Source organism: Dromiciops gliroides, chromosome X (genome assembly GCF_019393635.1).
Source record: "Dromiciops gliroides isolate mDroGli1 chromosome X, mDroGli1.pri, whole genome shotgun sequence".
In the NCBI taxonomy this organism is placed as follows: Eukaryota; Metazoa; Chordata; class Mammalia; order Microbiotheria; family Microbiotheriidae; genus Dromiciops; species Dromiciops gliroides.
This window is the reverse complement of record NC_057867.1, coordinates 878,489-892,204: the sequence shown is the minus strand read 5'-3', so window position 1 is coordinate 892,204 and position 13,716 is coordinate 878,489. Positions and strand designations below refer to the sequence as shown.

The 13,716-nt window shown below is 56.7% G+C and overlaps 3 protein-coding genes across 4 annotated transcripts; 1 reads left to right on the top strand and 2 right to left on the bottom strand.

Moving 5' to 3' along the window:
- Positions 1-72: 72 nt before the first annotated feature.
- CACNA1F (calcium voltage-gated channel subunit alpha1 F) lies at positions 73-1,531 on the bottom strand. The gene is made up of 2 exons (XM_043973776.1): positions 1,482-1,531; positions 73-1,123 (listed from the first exon to the last, which is right to left on the bottom strand). The coding sequence occupies exons 1-2, from the start codon at positions 1,504-1,506 to the stop codon at positions 777-779; spliced, it is 372 nt and encodes a 123-aa protein (XP_043829711.1). The 5' UTR covers positions 1,507-1,531; the 3' UTR covers positions 73-776.
- Positions 1,221-6,662, top strand: CCDC22 (coiled-coil domain containing 22). Of its 2 annotated transcripts, XM_043973736.1 has the most exons (17): positions 1,221-1,363; positions 1,700-2,096; positions 2,353-2,530; positions 2,655-2,787; positions 2,884-2,981; positions 3,068-3,134; positions 3,289-3,446; positions 3,661-3,858; positions 3,955-4,161; positions 4,236-4,355; positions 4,442-4,558; positions 4,724-4,825; positions 4,927-5,034; positions 5,128-5,223; positions 5,797-5,856; positions 5,933-6,007; positions 6,407-6,662. In XM_043973736.1, exons 2-17 carry the CDS (start codon positions 2,047-2,049, stop codon positions 6,518-6,520), a joined length of 1,881 nt encoding a protein of 626 aa, XP_043829671.1. In that variant the 5' UTR covers positions 1,221-1,363; positions 1,700-2,046; the 3' UTR covers positions 6,521-6,662. The 2 variants fall into 2 exon arrangements, 1 of the variants encoding a protein (XP_043829671.1); XR_006353829.1 differs by lacking the exon at positions 6,407-6,662 and having other exon boundaries at positions 1,225-1,363; positions 4,910-5,034.
- FOXP3 (forkhead box P3) lies at positions 6,663-12,416 on the bottom strand. The gene is made up of 12 exons (XM_043973765.1): positions 12,237-12,416; positions 10,795-10,899; positions 10,531-10,672; positions 9,894-10,026; positions 9,455-9,544; positions 9,286-9,373; positions 9,043-9,123; positions 8,428-8,584; positions 8,175-8,251; positions 7,222-7,323; positions 6,911-7,032; positions 6,663-6,762 (listed from the first exon to the last, which is right to left on the bottom strand). Exons 1-12 carry the CDS (start codon positions 12,414-12,416, stop codon positions 6,684-6,686), a joined length of 1,356 nt encoding a protein of 451 aa, XP_043829700.1. The 3' UTR covers positions 6,663-6,683.
- Positions 12,417-13,716: the final 1,300 nt, after the last annotated feature.

Sequence of the window (13,716 nt, the reverse complement as noted above, 5' to 3'; positions counted from 1 at the left end):
TGGTGGGGAAGGGGGGCAGGACCAAGTCAGGCCCATTGGGATCTATGACCACCCAAGAGGTACCTAGGGGGGGCTCTGAGGTGGTCTAGGGGGTGCCGAAGGTCAAGGGGAAGCTTGTGGGCCCAAGAATGCCCAGAGGGCATCCCAGAGAGCCCATGCTCAGTTCTGTTCAGTCCATGGACTGAGACACATCTAGAATGGCCACATTGGGGTCTAGGACAGTCTAACAAAGGTCCAAAGGGAGCCTGAGGGATCTCCGTAAGGGCCCAAACTGGGGGTCCATGAGAGCCCAAGGAGGGTCAGTAGTAGTGATAGTGGGAAGGTCTGAGGGTGGTAAATGGAGAGTTCTATAGTGGGTGTCTATGGGACTCCTGCCACATGGGAGACCTCCCCCAGACACACTGAAGAGCTAGATCAGGTTAGATACTGGATCTCTGGCTGTCCCTTGGGCTCTGGGGTCCAGGGTGGCCTGGGGAGGTGGGCAGAGCCAGTTTCTGTGTGAAGGCCCTCGAGAGCAGTCTGAATATTTGGAGGGTGAATGGCTCTACGGGGTCCTTAAAGAGCTCTTACCAAGTTGTGGTTGCCTGCATTGGAGTCATCCTCTGGGAAGGGGACGTAGACCCCAAGGGCCACACAGTTGGCAAAGATGGTCATAAGGATGAGGATGTCGAATGGCCTGAAGCAGGTGAGGTCAAGGAAGCTGGCAGGGGGTGGGTTTGGCTTCCCATCTCTCTGCTCCCCAGCCCAGGCCTCCAGGTGCAGAAGGGTGGAGTTACCTAGATACTTGGCTTTCTTTTTGCACTGCCCCCTGCCCATTTCTTCAGGCCAAGAGGAAGGGAAGGCAGCTCCATGGGTAGGGCAAGGGGAGGGGGTGGGGGGCAGTGCCAGGCAGGATACTTCCATTCCACGATGGTGATGCAGAATCTCCTCACTGGGTTGGTGAGGCTCAGGCAGAAGAGGGCCCTGGGGGATCGCTGGATCCCCCCAGCCCCTGGGCCCTTGTGTTTGCTGGGAGGAGCCCTCCTGCGCCCTGCCGGCATCCCAGCCGGGCCTTCTCCCACTGGAGGGGGTCCAGTAGCCAGACCCCACTCGGGGCCTGGCCCCGTGAGCCCCTGAGCTATGTCTGGAGGGGGAGAGAAGGGAAGGGGCTGGGTCTTCGAGGGCTTTGGAAATCCAGGGACAGGGCTTTAGATAAATCCTTCCTCCCTCCCCCAATCTGGCTGAACTCAGAGGAATTCAAGGCTAACGCTGGCAGCTGATGGACAACGTTGGAGGTGAATTCAGGATCCAGTGGAGCACTGGTGCGATCTGAGGCAAGGAACCCTGTGAGAACCTGGAGCTGCACCCTGCCAAGCTTCTGGGGGTGGGTCTCTGTGGTCCCTGGGTTGGGGGATCTGAGCACCCTGAGCCTAAAGCTGGGGTCCAAGATGAGGGCTGAAGGGAGGCTTGGGGGGCATTGACGTTGGCATCGCCAGGCTCACCTAACCCGCTTTCGGCTCCCTGCATCCTCTTCCCTCTTGCTGGGACACCAGGCTTGGCCTCCCAGGATTAAGGCCAGGGGAGGGGGGGGGGGAGCCAGATGGTCCTCCGGGGGGCCTCGGGGGATCAGGGGGTGGGAGTGGCCAAAGTTTATATATACAGCACTGTAATGGCCTCCCCGCAGGGACTCGCGAGCCTGTGCCCTTCTTTTTCCTTGCAGGGATGAATATGGTGGTGGGCCACTGTCACCACCAGCCCCTGCTCCACTTCTCCAGTTCGTGCTCTGCCGCCAGGGGGAGATCTGTGGTCCGAGAGACGAGAACGCTGGGACGCATGCCCAAGGCCTGGGAGGCCTAAGGACTACGAGTCCCAGAGAGCCATGAGGCTGCCACGCCCCGCTCGCAGCGGAAGGGAGGTGGGGAGAAAAAAGAAACTACAAATCCCAGAGGGTACCGCGCTCTCGAGCCAGGTGACTTGGCTCTTCATCCTCTGGCTGCGAGGCGGAACCCAGACGTCCGAGTCCGGCACCGAGGCTACGGAGCTGTGGAGCGCGTGCTGGAGGGCGGCATGGAGGAGGCGGACCGGATTCTGATCCACTCGCTGCGCCAGGCGGGCTCGTAAGGACCCGCACCGCGCCAGGGAGTTGTCTGGGACCCGCGGGGAAACTGAGGAAGCATGGCGTGCCAAATAGGCAGTGCCACGATTCGGACAAGGGTCCTGGGCCCCGAGGACCCTCTCCCCCAAACCAGGGTCTTGAGTCCCAGGGTTCCCCCAGCCAGGGTTCCCCTTCCCCCCAGCCAGGGCCTCCCTCCTCCCCGACCAGGGCCCCCCAGCCAAGGCCCTGAGCCCCAGGCCCTCCTCCATTCTTGACAGGGCCATCCCCGAAGATGTCCAGTCTCTCCGGGCCTTCACTGCAGAGCTGGCTGTGGCAGCCGTGGTGGGCTGCCTACAAGTGCTTCGGCCCTCCCTGAGCTCCAGCCTCAGCCCCCGCCTGCCTCCCGGAATGTCAGCCCGCTTCCGGCTTGGCGTGAGCCTGGCTCAGGCTTGCTCAGTGAGTTCTGGGACCCTGGGAAGGAGGGGGGGAAATGAAGGGGCAGCAGGCTTGGGGCCTGGAGCAAACGGAGGGCATCTGTCCTTTCTCTGTCCCTTTCTCCTCACGGGCCACGTGGGGCCAGGACCTGGGTTACCCTCGAGAGCTCGGCTACCAGAGCTTTCTGTACCCAAGTGAGCCGGACTTGCGGCAGTTATTGCTCTTCCTTGCTGAGCGGCTGCCCTCCGACCCTGCCCAGGAGAGTACCCAGCCCTCAGGTAACTGGGGCAGGGAAGACCAGGGCGGGGTGGGGGAGGGATTGGCTGCCCAGTTGGCCTGAGAACCAAGTCGAGCCTTCCTCCCCTGCTTGGTAGGTGAGTCGGCCATCCTGCTCCGGGCTGTTGGTGCCCAAGTCAAAGAACTTCTGGCAGAGCCATGGGTGCCCCCAGGCCTAAGGCCCCAAAAGCAGCAGGTAGGATTGGCCCCCATGGGCCCCTCTTTTCTGCCCCTGCCGCTGCCCAGCTTGGCTCTCAGTTTCTTCTTCTTTCTCCTGCCTAGGACTGCGTACCTCTGAAGCTTCTCCACTTCCAGCCCTTCATCCTCCCTGAGGCCAACGCCTCAGAAGGTAAGAAGGGGCCTTCAGCTCAGCACACGTGGACCCCCAAGATGAGATCTCGTGGCCATCATCAGCCCGGGCTGTCTTAGCTACAAGGGTCCACATGATCACAGGAGGGGCAGGCCCTGCTACCACTGAGGCTGTGTCTCCCTCCTGTTACCAGGTGACTCCGAGGTGCAGGAATTCCAGGGGGGACCCCTGGTGCCGCCAGTTCCTGCCCAGATGCCCTGTCAGGCTGTCCGAGCAGCTTCATTCCTGGAGGAGCACACAGCCCAGCTTCATGACCTGCCCAAGGGAGATTCCCCTGGAGATGCAGACAGGGTGAGGCCAGGAACAGGGGCCTTCCCCCCCATTCCCCAGGCATACTTTCTCTTTCTGCCTCTGTCTCATCTCTCCTCATCTCTGCTCAGCTCTCCTCTCCTATCCTCTCTCACTCTTTCACTCTCCCTGCCCTTCACTTGTTCACATGCCCTGTTTGCAGGAGTCTTTGTGTGCCCAGGCATGCAGAGCATCTCCCCCCTTTCTCTGTCCATAGGCTTGCAGGAGGTATCTGGCCCCCCGGCTGGTGGAACAGCTGAGGCAGAGCTGGGGGCAGGCTGCATCCAGTACTTCAGGGGCTCCCAGACCAGGTCGAGAGCTGGGCGACCTCCTGTTCACCTGGGAGCCAGGTTCTGGAGAGCCTTGGGGGAAGGGTTCCAGGTTCACACATGCCGAGAAATTCACTTTTGCTCAGGTAGTAGCCTGGGCCCAATGAGGGATGGAATATCCAGGTCACTGGCTGGGGACTCTACGAAGCCGTCTCCCTTTTTGGTCTTCCTCATGCCCCCAGGAAGAGAAGGGGAGCTGTGCCCCACCTGTGGTACCTGCAGAGCTCCCCTCGCCTCTGGCCCCACTGTCCCCCACCCGCTTGGAGCATGAGGTAAAGGCAGGGCAGGAGGCAGAGCTGGCCTCTCTCCAGAGCCGCCTAGAACTCGTGGGCCACAGCATCAAGGAAGCTGGGACCACTATGAAGAGACTGACGCTTAGCACAGGCCAGGTGAGGAGAGGAGGGGGGGGGGTGGGGGGAACGGGGGGGGGGGGGGATGACACCGACTGTGAGCTGGGCTACAGGTCGAAGCAGAGGCCCGACAGGACTGGCTGAGCGCCACAGAGCGGGAACAGGCCAGGAAGCTGAAGCGCCGGGCCGTCGACTTGCTGCCTGATGCCCCCAGCAACCTGGCCAAGCTGCAGGTTAGTGTGGCCACCCACAAGGGCCTCCCCACAGCACACTGCACAGAGCCCTTGGTGATTGTCCTTTCCTCTCCCATTGTGTGCAGGTGGTGGTGGAGGCCAGTGCTCAGCGTGTCATCCACCTTGCTGGCCAATGGGAGAAGCACCGGGTGCCACTGCTGGCTGAATATCGGGCTCTGAAGAAGCATCGGGACCAGAGAGAGGTGACTCCCTGCTCCCCCACTGTTGCTCTGCTACCAAAGCTGGGCTTTTATCATTTCAGTCCTGCCCCTGTTGTCATTCTCTGGGCCCTCCCTTCCCTCACTTAGGAGTGGACAGGCAGCCTTGACATTTGGAGAAACTGAGGGGCCCCTCTTCTTCCTATCTAGTTCGAGTCATCACACAGGGTGGCTGAGCTGCAGGCTCTGCAGGAGTGTGTTCGAGTGGCTGCCGCTGAGGCCCGCCGCAAGGAAGGTTTATACAAGCAGCTGGTGAGTGACACTGGCTGGTTGGCTTTGAGTGGGGGGGAGGGCACATGAGGCAGAGGCAGGGCCTCAGGACTGAGAGGAAAATAGCCTGGGACCTTCCCCAGATGGCTGAGCTGGAGACCCTGCCTGGAGACATGGCCCGCTCTGCCTACACCCATCGCATCCTGGAGATCGTGGGCAGCATCCGGAAGCAGAAGGAGGAGATCACCAAGGTGAGGCTGCCTGGGGCCCCTGCTTTCCAGCCCCATGGCCTGGCCAGCTCATGCTAAGCCACCATCTCCCTCTCTTTTTACTGGGACTCACAGATTCTTTCTGATACCAAGCTGCTTCAGAAAGAGATCAATGCTCTGTCTGGCAAGTTAGACCGGACCTTTGCCGTCACAGATGAACTGGTCTTCAAGGTAAGTGTGTTAGATGCCAAGGAGGAGACCTGGGCCCATGTGAGGCCCTTGGGGTGGTGGCCTCCTCAGCTGAGCTGGAATCACCTTGGGTTGGCACACTTTAGAAGGTGGTGTGTGCTAAGCTCAGACTTGAGCAGAGCTTTCTTTGCAGCCAAATGGAGAGATGCTGGTCAGAGGGACCGAACAGACCCGGGCAGGTGCTGGGAGCCTTAATGGCTTAATCCCTCCCTCAAGCCTTCAGATACCAACACTAGGTGTTGAAGGGTCAGAAGGACCCAAGCTGGGAGGGAGGGAGGGAGGGCCAAAGGGCCACTGGGAGGAGGTCAGGACAGGCCCGGTCAGTTTCATTAGGACCAACAGCAAACTGGGTGGGGGGAGAGGCTTAACAGGAAGAAGCTGTAAGCCAGAAAGGCCAAGGTGCAGGCCGAGGAAGAGAGAAGTAAGGGCTTTGAGGTCAGGCCACTGCTTGGCGGGTGCTGTTTGGAGGCAGCAGCAAAGCTGCCCCCATCCACACAGGAAGGGCTGTTATGGGGGGAAAGGTTGCCTGCTGCCTCTCCTCATGTGCCCCTGCAGGATGCCAAGAAGGATGATTCGGTGAGAAAGGCCTATAAGTACCTGGCAGCCCTGCACGAAGTAAGTTGGGTGGAATTCCCCAGGGCCAGCTCCTGCTGTTGGCTTTCTGCCCCCTGACCCTCCCCATCTCTCCCAGAATTGCAGCCAGCTCATCCAGACCATAGAGGATACCGGCACCATCTTGCGGGAGGTCCGAGACCTGGAAGAGCAAGTGAGGAGTCCGGGAGGGTGGGCAAAGGGAAGGGAATGGGAGGCCCCAGGAAGCTCCCCCAGAGCCAGGACCATCATCTGGCCCTTACGTTTCCTTTGACCTAGTACAGAAGCCTAGATGAGGCCTGTTCCTTGAGTTTCTGGTACTGCTGACTAGGCTTCCCCTTCTTTGGTCTCTGATCACCTGCAGCATCACTGGGGTTGGGGGGACCAAGTGGACATACTCTCAGAGTTCTCTCTTGTTAGGAAGAAGAAAGTCTGGGAAGCCCTTCAGGACTTACTGAATGCCCCCCCCACCACCACACCCAGACACCCTGGCTATCAGGGGCCTTGGTCAGCTTGACTCATGCTTGTTAGTGGAGCTGGGGGCCACTTCCCTAACCCTCACTTTCTGTACCAGATTGAGACAGAGACTGGCAAGAAAACGCTCAGCAATCTGGAGAAGATCCTCGAGGACTATAGGGCAGTCCGCCAAGAGAACGCAGGCCTGCTGGGCCGAGTCCGAGAAGCATGAGGCTGGTGCAACTGTCAGGCCTGGGGCTGCCTGCCCTGCCTCTCCCAGGCATACCCTGTACCAATGTGTGGTTCAGCCACAGGGCCTTTATTCACTGGGGGGCCCAGGAGAAAGACAACCAATAAAAACGGTTTCTTCAGCAGCCAGGCTCAGGTGTGGCTTCTCAGCTGGGGGGCAGAGGGAGCCAGGCCTCCGTCACAGCCAGGGGGGCGCAGGACAGCAGGCGTTTCAAGTCTTGGTCTCTGGCCAGGGGGGACAGTACAGAAGGGTCACTCCACCCACCTTCAAGACGACCCTCCTCCCCATCCCTTATCAGAGGAGTTGCTGGGAAGGCCAGGGGCTCCTAACAAAATGTGGGCTGTGGGGCTCAAGCTAAGGCTGTCTGGGTACCTGCTGGGCCTCGGACTTCTCTTCTTTCGGAACTCAAACTCGTCAACAGTCCACACCGCCCCCTTCTCATTCTCCACCCGGACAAAGCACTTATGCAGACTCAGGTTGTGCCGAATGGCATTCTGTGGGAAATGAGGACACCTGAACTTCACAGTTCTCCTCATGAGCTTCCTGGGCTCCAGGACCTTTTAAGACAAGGCTCTTTAGGCCAAGGAGAATCAAGTATCCAAGGCCTACTCAAGGCCAGGCCCCCTAAGTACACGCATGCACACACAGGTGCTCTCGTCTCTGCTGTTCAGACATGTGCTTACCTTCCAGGTAGCTGGATGGGTCCGAAAGAAAGCAAAGGTGTGGGTGAACCAGTGATAGATCTCATTGAGCGTCCGCTGTTTCTCAGGGGCTTCCAATATGGCCTGTGGGCAAGGGAGGCTGTTGGGAGACATCCCTCCTTCCCTCCTTGGAGTGCTCCCTCACTATTCCTAGAGCCCCTGGGTCAGGGGGGTCCTTGGAGAGCTCAGTTTTGGCAGAGTCAGGAGAGAATAGCATCCAAAGGAAGAACCTCTTATTTTACAGAGGGGTAGACTGAGGCCCACGGACAGGAAAAGACTTAGCCAAAGATGCCCCAAGAGCAAAGCTGTGGCTCAACCCCAGATTTTCAAATAGACACCAAATCCAGCAGAGAAAGAGGATTGGGTTTAGGGGCAGTCTGCAGTCTGGTAGGAGTTCAAATTAGACATGGGCTGGAAATTAGAAATGGAGTAGTGGGCCCTGTCAGGTCAGGGTCAAAGGCTGGGGGTCAGGTTAGGGTAGGGCAAGTTAGACCTTAGAGGCTGGGTAATGAGTGGAGGTGACTAGGCAGAATTGGGGTTGGAGGCGCAGCTGCTTTTGAAGCTGGCTGAGTCTGAAGTTGAAGAGAGGAATACCAAGAGCAAAACTCCCTCTAAGGTGAGCTGGCCTCCTCCCAGGCTGAGCTCAGGGGCTGCCCTGGGCTGCCCCTGGCCCTTCTTCCTCCAGCTAGCTTGCTGTTCCTTTCTTGGCTGGGACCATGTGAACAGAATGGTTGCTGGTGAGGGCAGGTGGTTTTTCTCTGTACTCCACAGTGAGATCTGTATCTGTTGAACTTAGTTGGAGGTGACTTCCGGGGGTAGGGTCACCATAGGGTTTCAGTTTGGGGCTGAGCTTGAGGCTGAAGTCAAGGCGGGTTCAGGGTCTGAATTGAGGGTTAGAGTGTTTGAAGTCAGGGTCCAAGGACAAGGTGGCTTACCCAGCGGATGAGAGTGGCATAGGTGAAGGGTGGTCGAAGATTGTGAGATCGGAAGTACTCCAGATTATGGACAAATTCTGTGGGGAGAGGAGGTGAGCAGTGAGCTAACTTTGAGCCTAGGCTCTCCTTCCTGCCCCTCCCCCCAGCATCCCCACCATTTGCCAGGAGAGGCTGTGACTTCCCCCAGTGGAGCTCACAGGTGACCCAAACAAGGGACTACCTCTTGGGCCTCAATCTGCCCATGGATGCTCACCTGGGGACGTATGGCTGCCCCAGAGGTGCCTCCTAACTGCAAAGAGGCCCTGCCCTGGGAGCCGAGCTTCTTCATCCTCTGGGGATCCTGGCCAGGCTGACCAGGTGGGGCCCAGGCTCCCTGATGGGCAATAAGTTGCTTTCTCTGTGGACGGGCTCTACGGCCAGAAAGAGGGGAGGGGGGAGAAGGAGGCAAAGCTGTCAGAGCTTGCAAAGTACTATGCAGAGGTAATTTGGTCTTGCCCTTTCACCTAACAAGTGAGGAAACTGAGGCAAAGTGACTTGCCCAGGGTAGCCAGGCTGGGATTTGAACCTAGGAGCTCAGACTCCAAAGCCAGAACCCCTCCTCTTGCTCCACACTAACACACGATCCCTCAAGCTGGCCAAACATGGAGGGAGTTCATGGGAGGAGGCTTAGTGACCACTCCTGGGCCTCTTGTAGCTATGGGGGCTCTGGTACGGCTCATGGTTGGCCTAGACGAGCAAGGGTCTGGGAGATGTTTCCAAGAGCCTGCCTCCCTACTGTCCTATGGGTCTGTCAGGAAAAGTACCGGAATCTTTCAAAGGCAAAGGAACATCCTAAGACTATGGGAAGGAACAGCTCTGGTCCACTCACCACGGCCAGGGGCTTCACCAGTGCCAACTTCCCCGAGAGGTGGGCTTGCATGGCCCCTAGCTTCTCCTTCTCTAGGAGCAGCTGTGGGAAAGAAGAATAGGAAGGAGCCCAGCCCCGGCCGCCTCCCTCCCTCCCTCCTGAACCTGAAGGCCCATCATAGCTCAGGAGGCAGGGCCACACCGGAACTGATCCGGGCCACCTGGCTGCCTCTGTAATCTCTCCCAGGAAGTAACCCTCTCTCACCTTCTGCTCCAGATTCTGTACTACCTCCTTCTGGATGAGACACTGGGCCTTCCCCTTCTCATCTAGGCGGTGGTCCTCTTCGAGGTGTCTAGGAGAAATAGGGCAGCTCAAGCTACGGGAGCCTTGGCTGCTGAAGCCCTCTCACTTTCCCGCCACTTCCACTACTCACTTCAAGAGCCCCCCTGACTCTGGGAAGACCTTTTCACAACCAGGCCACCAGCAACTCCGGGAGCTGTCCAGTGTGCATGTCTGGAGGAAGCTGTGGGAGGATGGATACAGGGGGAGCCATGGCATGTTCCCCAGCTTCAACTCTGCCACTGGGGAACCTGCAACAAATTCCTTTGCCCCTCTTGACGGGAATTTGCCCCCAGTAGACCAGACAGTTTCAAAGGCTCTAAATGCTTAAGATTTCCCCCACCCCACCTTCATTCTGGTCTGGGCCTGGGAGACAGAGCTTCGGTCAGAGAGGTTTGAGGTCACTGAGAGGGTGGCAGCCTGTCAGCATGTGGGAACCCAAGGCTTCCTGACTCCAAGGTTGACCCTCCATCCACAATCCATCTTGCTAAGGTTCTCTAATTCTGTCCCTTTCTAGGCTGCATGACACTGACCTCTCCTTCTTAGGGCCAAGCCAGAAAGCAGAGGCATCCCCAGGGCTGGGCCCAGTGGGAAAAGTACAGAGATAAGTGGTCAGTGTGTTGGCTGGCTCCTTGGGCAACCACTCGAGGTTGGCAAAGTTGATCCCTGGAGAAGAAAGGAGGAAGAGCAATGGTGATGGGGGAGGCTCTGCACAGGGACTTTGGTCACATTGGTGGATGGCTGGCAATAGAATGAGCAAGGCCTTCTGTGGCTACCCAGCCTTACCAAGAGAGTTAAGACCTCTGGGCTTCAGACCTGACTTGGCTACGGCTTCATTGTATGACCCTGGCTGAATCCCTCTTCCTCTCTGGGCTTTATTTTTCCCCAAGTGTGCAATGGGGGGCTGTACTGGATGTTCCCTGGAGTCCAAGCTTTTAGGGTTCTTTGAGCCATGGCTACAGGACAGGAACAGGTCCAACTCATCAGATTTGGAGCTTCTTTTTTTTTTGGTGAGGCAATTGGGGTTAAGGGACTTGCCCAGGGTCACACAGCTAGTAAGTGTTAAGTGTCTGAGGCTGGATTTGAACTCAGGTACTCCTGACTTCAGGGCTGGTGCTCTATCTACTGCGCCACCTAGCTGCCCCAGACTTGGGGCTTCTAAACTGTTACCAGGAGGAAGGCCATGCAGCTGGGTGGGTCTACTCTTGAGGGTGATGACTCCAGGAGGTGATGGTAGGTTGATCAAGGCTGGGGTGCTCAGCGGGGTCATATGCACCAGTGGGGGCCGGCCAAGGACTTCAGCAGAGGTGAGCTAAGGCATGGAGGGTGGGGGGGGGAGAAGAGAAGAAGGACTTGAGTACATCATATGAGGCCTCTGCCCTTTCCATAGGCAGCCAGGTACCAAACCAATATGTGAGAATTAGAGAGACTTACTTGGTGTACAAAATGTTGCTTTTCCTGAAGCAGGGCCTGGGGGTGTGGTGATGTGCTGAGCCGCCCACCTGGTGGGGCCACCATCCCCATGGGGTTTGTTGGCACCTGGGAGGTGAAGTTTAGAAACAAAATATTCATAGAGTTTTAGGTTGGGAAGGCCGTCTCATGCAATCCATAATGGAACAACATGGGAATCGAGTGGGCACCCAGCCTCTGCTTGATTACTTCCCTTAGCAGCCCGCTCTACCTTGGGAGAGCTCCACTCACTGATCTTAAATCTATTTCTACCTGGTGTCAAACAGGCCCACTCAGCAGATCTCCAGAGTCCAAGATGGGATACTGGGGCACCAGAGCACCTGCTTCCCTGGGGCTGGTCTTTTGTGGCTGCCCTCTCTATCTCTAGCCATCTCTCAGGCAGCGTCCTAGCGAGCTCACCAGGATGCTACAGGCAGGAAACAAATAGGCTTCTGGTTTCTTGGTCAAACATGGGAATGGCAGCAGAAGGCAGGCAAATGCCCACTTCAGAATTGCTGCCTCCATCCTGCTTCTTAAAGGCCCTGATGTGTCCTTGGGGTCTACCATTGAGAATTTGTTTCCTCCTTTTTCTTTCTGTTATTCCCTTTTCAATCCACTCCAATATGACACAGCTGAAGAAAGAATGTGCTCAGCTAGAGCGAGCCCAAATGGAGGACCGTGCCTACAGACAGTGGGACGGGGGATGAGTGGGACTAATGAGGGCAATGACCTGGAGTGGGGAGAAGCCAACAGAGAGAAAAGAAAACAGGGAGGAGCCCAAGGTGAGAACTTGGAAAAGAGTGTCCAGACCAGGCGTTCAGAGGGGGCAGGCAAATGGTAGCACAAGTCTGTGAATGCCCCACTTTCCTATTTTGAGAAATTCTGAAGTCCCAATGTGTGCATTACCAGCAGGCACTGGATGGGCCAGCAGGGCAATGGGCTGCAAGCTAAGCTAGAGAGAAGTGACAAATGGAGAGAGGTTTCTATGTGCTCTCAAGAGGTGATACTTTGGAATGTCTATCAATCACTTGTATGTGACTATAGCCAAGTCACCCCCCTCCCAAATGTGACAGTAGCCATGTATTTTGGGATTCCCAGAGGCCATCTGAATGGAGTGTGTCTGTCTATCTGTCTCTGTCTTTCTGTCTTTGTCTCTCCTTCCTTCCTTCCCCCTCCCTAAGGTTTGGGTTGGGATGGGGAGGGGGGGGTAGTTGCCCTAGTTGGAGGGGAATTTCTCCTGCTGGTGAGATCTGCATAAGAAACAGACGGCGCCCCCTCACCCCTTCAGAGAGACCAAAAACCACTTCCTCTGCTCTCTTCTCCCCCGTGATTCAGATATAGGGGTGAAGGTTCCCTCAATGAAAGGGGAGAGCACCATCCCTCTCAGCTCCTTAGCCCCCAAGCACCTTTGTTTGGCCCAGACCTACCTGTGGTGACAAGGCAGCTGTCCCAGTGGGTGCCCCTCGGTGGGAAGACCCAGCCTCCCAGCCTGGAAACTCCAAGGCCCCTCTAGTTACCAGCTCTGTGTCCTTCATGTGAGCCACGAGGCCAGAGGAAGCCAGAGAAGAAGAGGTTGTTGGGATTTGGTGTGGCTTTGGGTTGGGCATCAAGCTGGTCTTCAGATAGCCTGGAGGGAGAAAAGATGGTTCTTGAGTTCAGACATTGCCCTGGCCTGAAGTGCCCACAGACAGACCAGGATGGGCTTCCCAGCAAAGAGATGAGAGTTTGAACTGTGTAGGGAAGGATGGGGTAGGAAGAGGTTCTCCTGTGCCTGGGATCTGGATCTCTCTGTGGTTTCTCAATCTCAGGATCAGTGCCCTTATATTGGACTGGTGAAGGGGAGTTCATGTGCTCGCTAACAACAAAAGTTTCCCCATTCTCCTTCCTCTCCCTCTCCCTCTCATGTTCGTTCTCGTTCTCTCTCTCTCTCTCTCCCTCTCTCTCTCTCTCTCTCTCTCTCTCTCTCTCTCTCTCTCTCCTCCCTCCCTCTCTCTCTCTTTCTCTCAGCTTGAAAGAGGCCTGAGAGACCATTAGGGAAACTGAGGCCCAGAGAAGGAGAAAGACATAGCTAAGGTCACACACAGTGAAGTCAATGGGCAGAGAAGGGGATTAAAGTCCTTGGTTGAAATGATATTCCAGAGCCCCAGGTCTTGAAAAAAAGAGATTGGGCTCAGCTGGAGAAAACCCAAATGGAGGGAAACCCCAGCTCTCCCTCCAAGTACCATGCGGCAACCTGTGGAAAAGTCACTCGGAGTCTCAAATTCTAAGGTTCTCTAATTCTCTGAATTTTAGATTCTAAGATTCTTTGCTTCAAAAATTCTGTGAATCTAAGATTGTAAGTTCAACACACAGATTCTTGCCCTGCCTCTACTGTTGACTGATTGGTGGGCCTTGAGCAAGCTGGTCCTTTCTCTCAGCTCTCTCTGATGGTGGGGGGTCTCTGTGGGAAAATTCAGTCTTGAACTTTCTCTGTTTCAGCCACTGAGAGTCCACATCAGCACCGTCTCGCACTCAGCCTTGCATAGAACCACAGAACGGATTCCTGGAATGTCCGCCTCGAATATTAAAGTCTTAGGATCCAGCAGAACCCTGGAATGTCGAAGCCTTCAAATGTGCCCTTGTTTAAGTGAGAGAAGGCCCCAGGCTTGGTGTTACTGTGGCTGCTCTCCCTCTGATGAACTTTTTAGGGGGAAGGGCAGATGCGAATGGAACTTGGTTCGGACCCCAGTTTTCTTCCTTATCCTCCATGCTGTGTTCTTTCAGAAATGCCTTCTTGGGGTGAGCAATACTGACCTGCCCTTACATTTCTGACCATTTCCTGGGGGCCACGCCTCTCTTGGTAAAGCTAGGTTCTACGGCAGACCAGTGTGATGGGGGAGATGGCCAGCTTGAGCGGCCCTACCACCC

What these genes read in the sequence shown, in the direction of transcription:
- CACNA1F (XM_043973776.1), bottom strand. Translation starts at nt 1,506, where the DNA reads ATGCAGGGAGCCGAAAGCGGGTTAG. An exon ending in GGGAGCCGAAAGCGGGTTAG is followed by an intron (nt 1,124 to 1,481) that starts GTGAGCCTGGCG and finishes CTCCCCCTCCAG; the next exon opens with ACATAGCTCAGGGGCTCACG.
- CCDC22 (XM_043973736.1), top strand. Translation starts at nt 2,047, where the DNA reads ATGGAGGAGGCGGACCGGATTCTGATCCACTCGCTGCGCCAGGCGGGC. An exon ending in GCCTGGCTCAGGCTTGCTCA is followed by an intron (nt 2,531 to 2,654) that starts GTGAGTTCTGGG and finishes ACGTGGGGCCAG; the next exon opens with GACCTGGGTTACCCTCGAGA. An exon ending in TAAGGCCCCAAAAGCAGCAG is followed by an intron (nt 2,982 to 3,067) that starts GTAGGATTGGCC and finishes TCTCCTGCCTAG; the next exon opens with GACTGCGTACCTCTGAAGCT.
- FOXP3 (XM_043973765.1), bottom strand. Translation starts at nt 12,416, where the DNA reads ATGCCCAACCCAAAGCCACACCAAATCCCAACAACCTCTTCTTCTCTG. An exon ending in GCTGCATGGCCTTCCTCCTG is followed by an intron (nt 10,027 to 10,530) that starts GTAACAGTTTAG and finishes TTTCTTCTCCAG; the next exon opens with GGATCAACTTTGCCAACCTC. An exon ending in TGGTGAAGCCCCTGGCCGTG is followed by an intron (nt 8,585 to 9,042) that starts GTGAGTGGACCA and finishes TTCTGGCCGTAG; the next exon opens with AGCCCGTCCACAGAGAAAGC.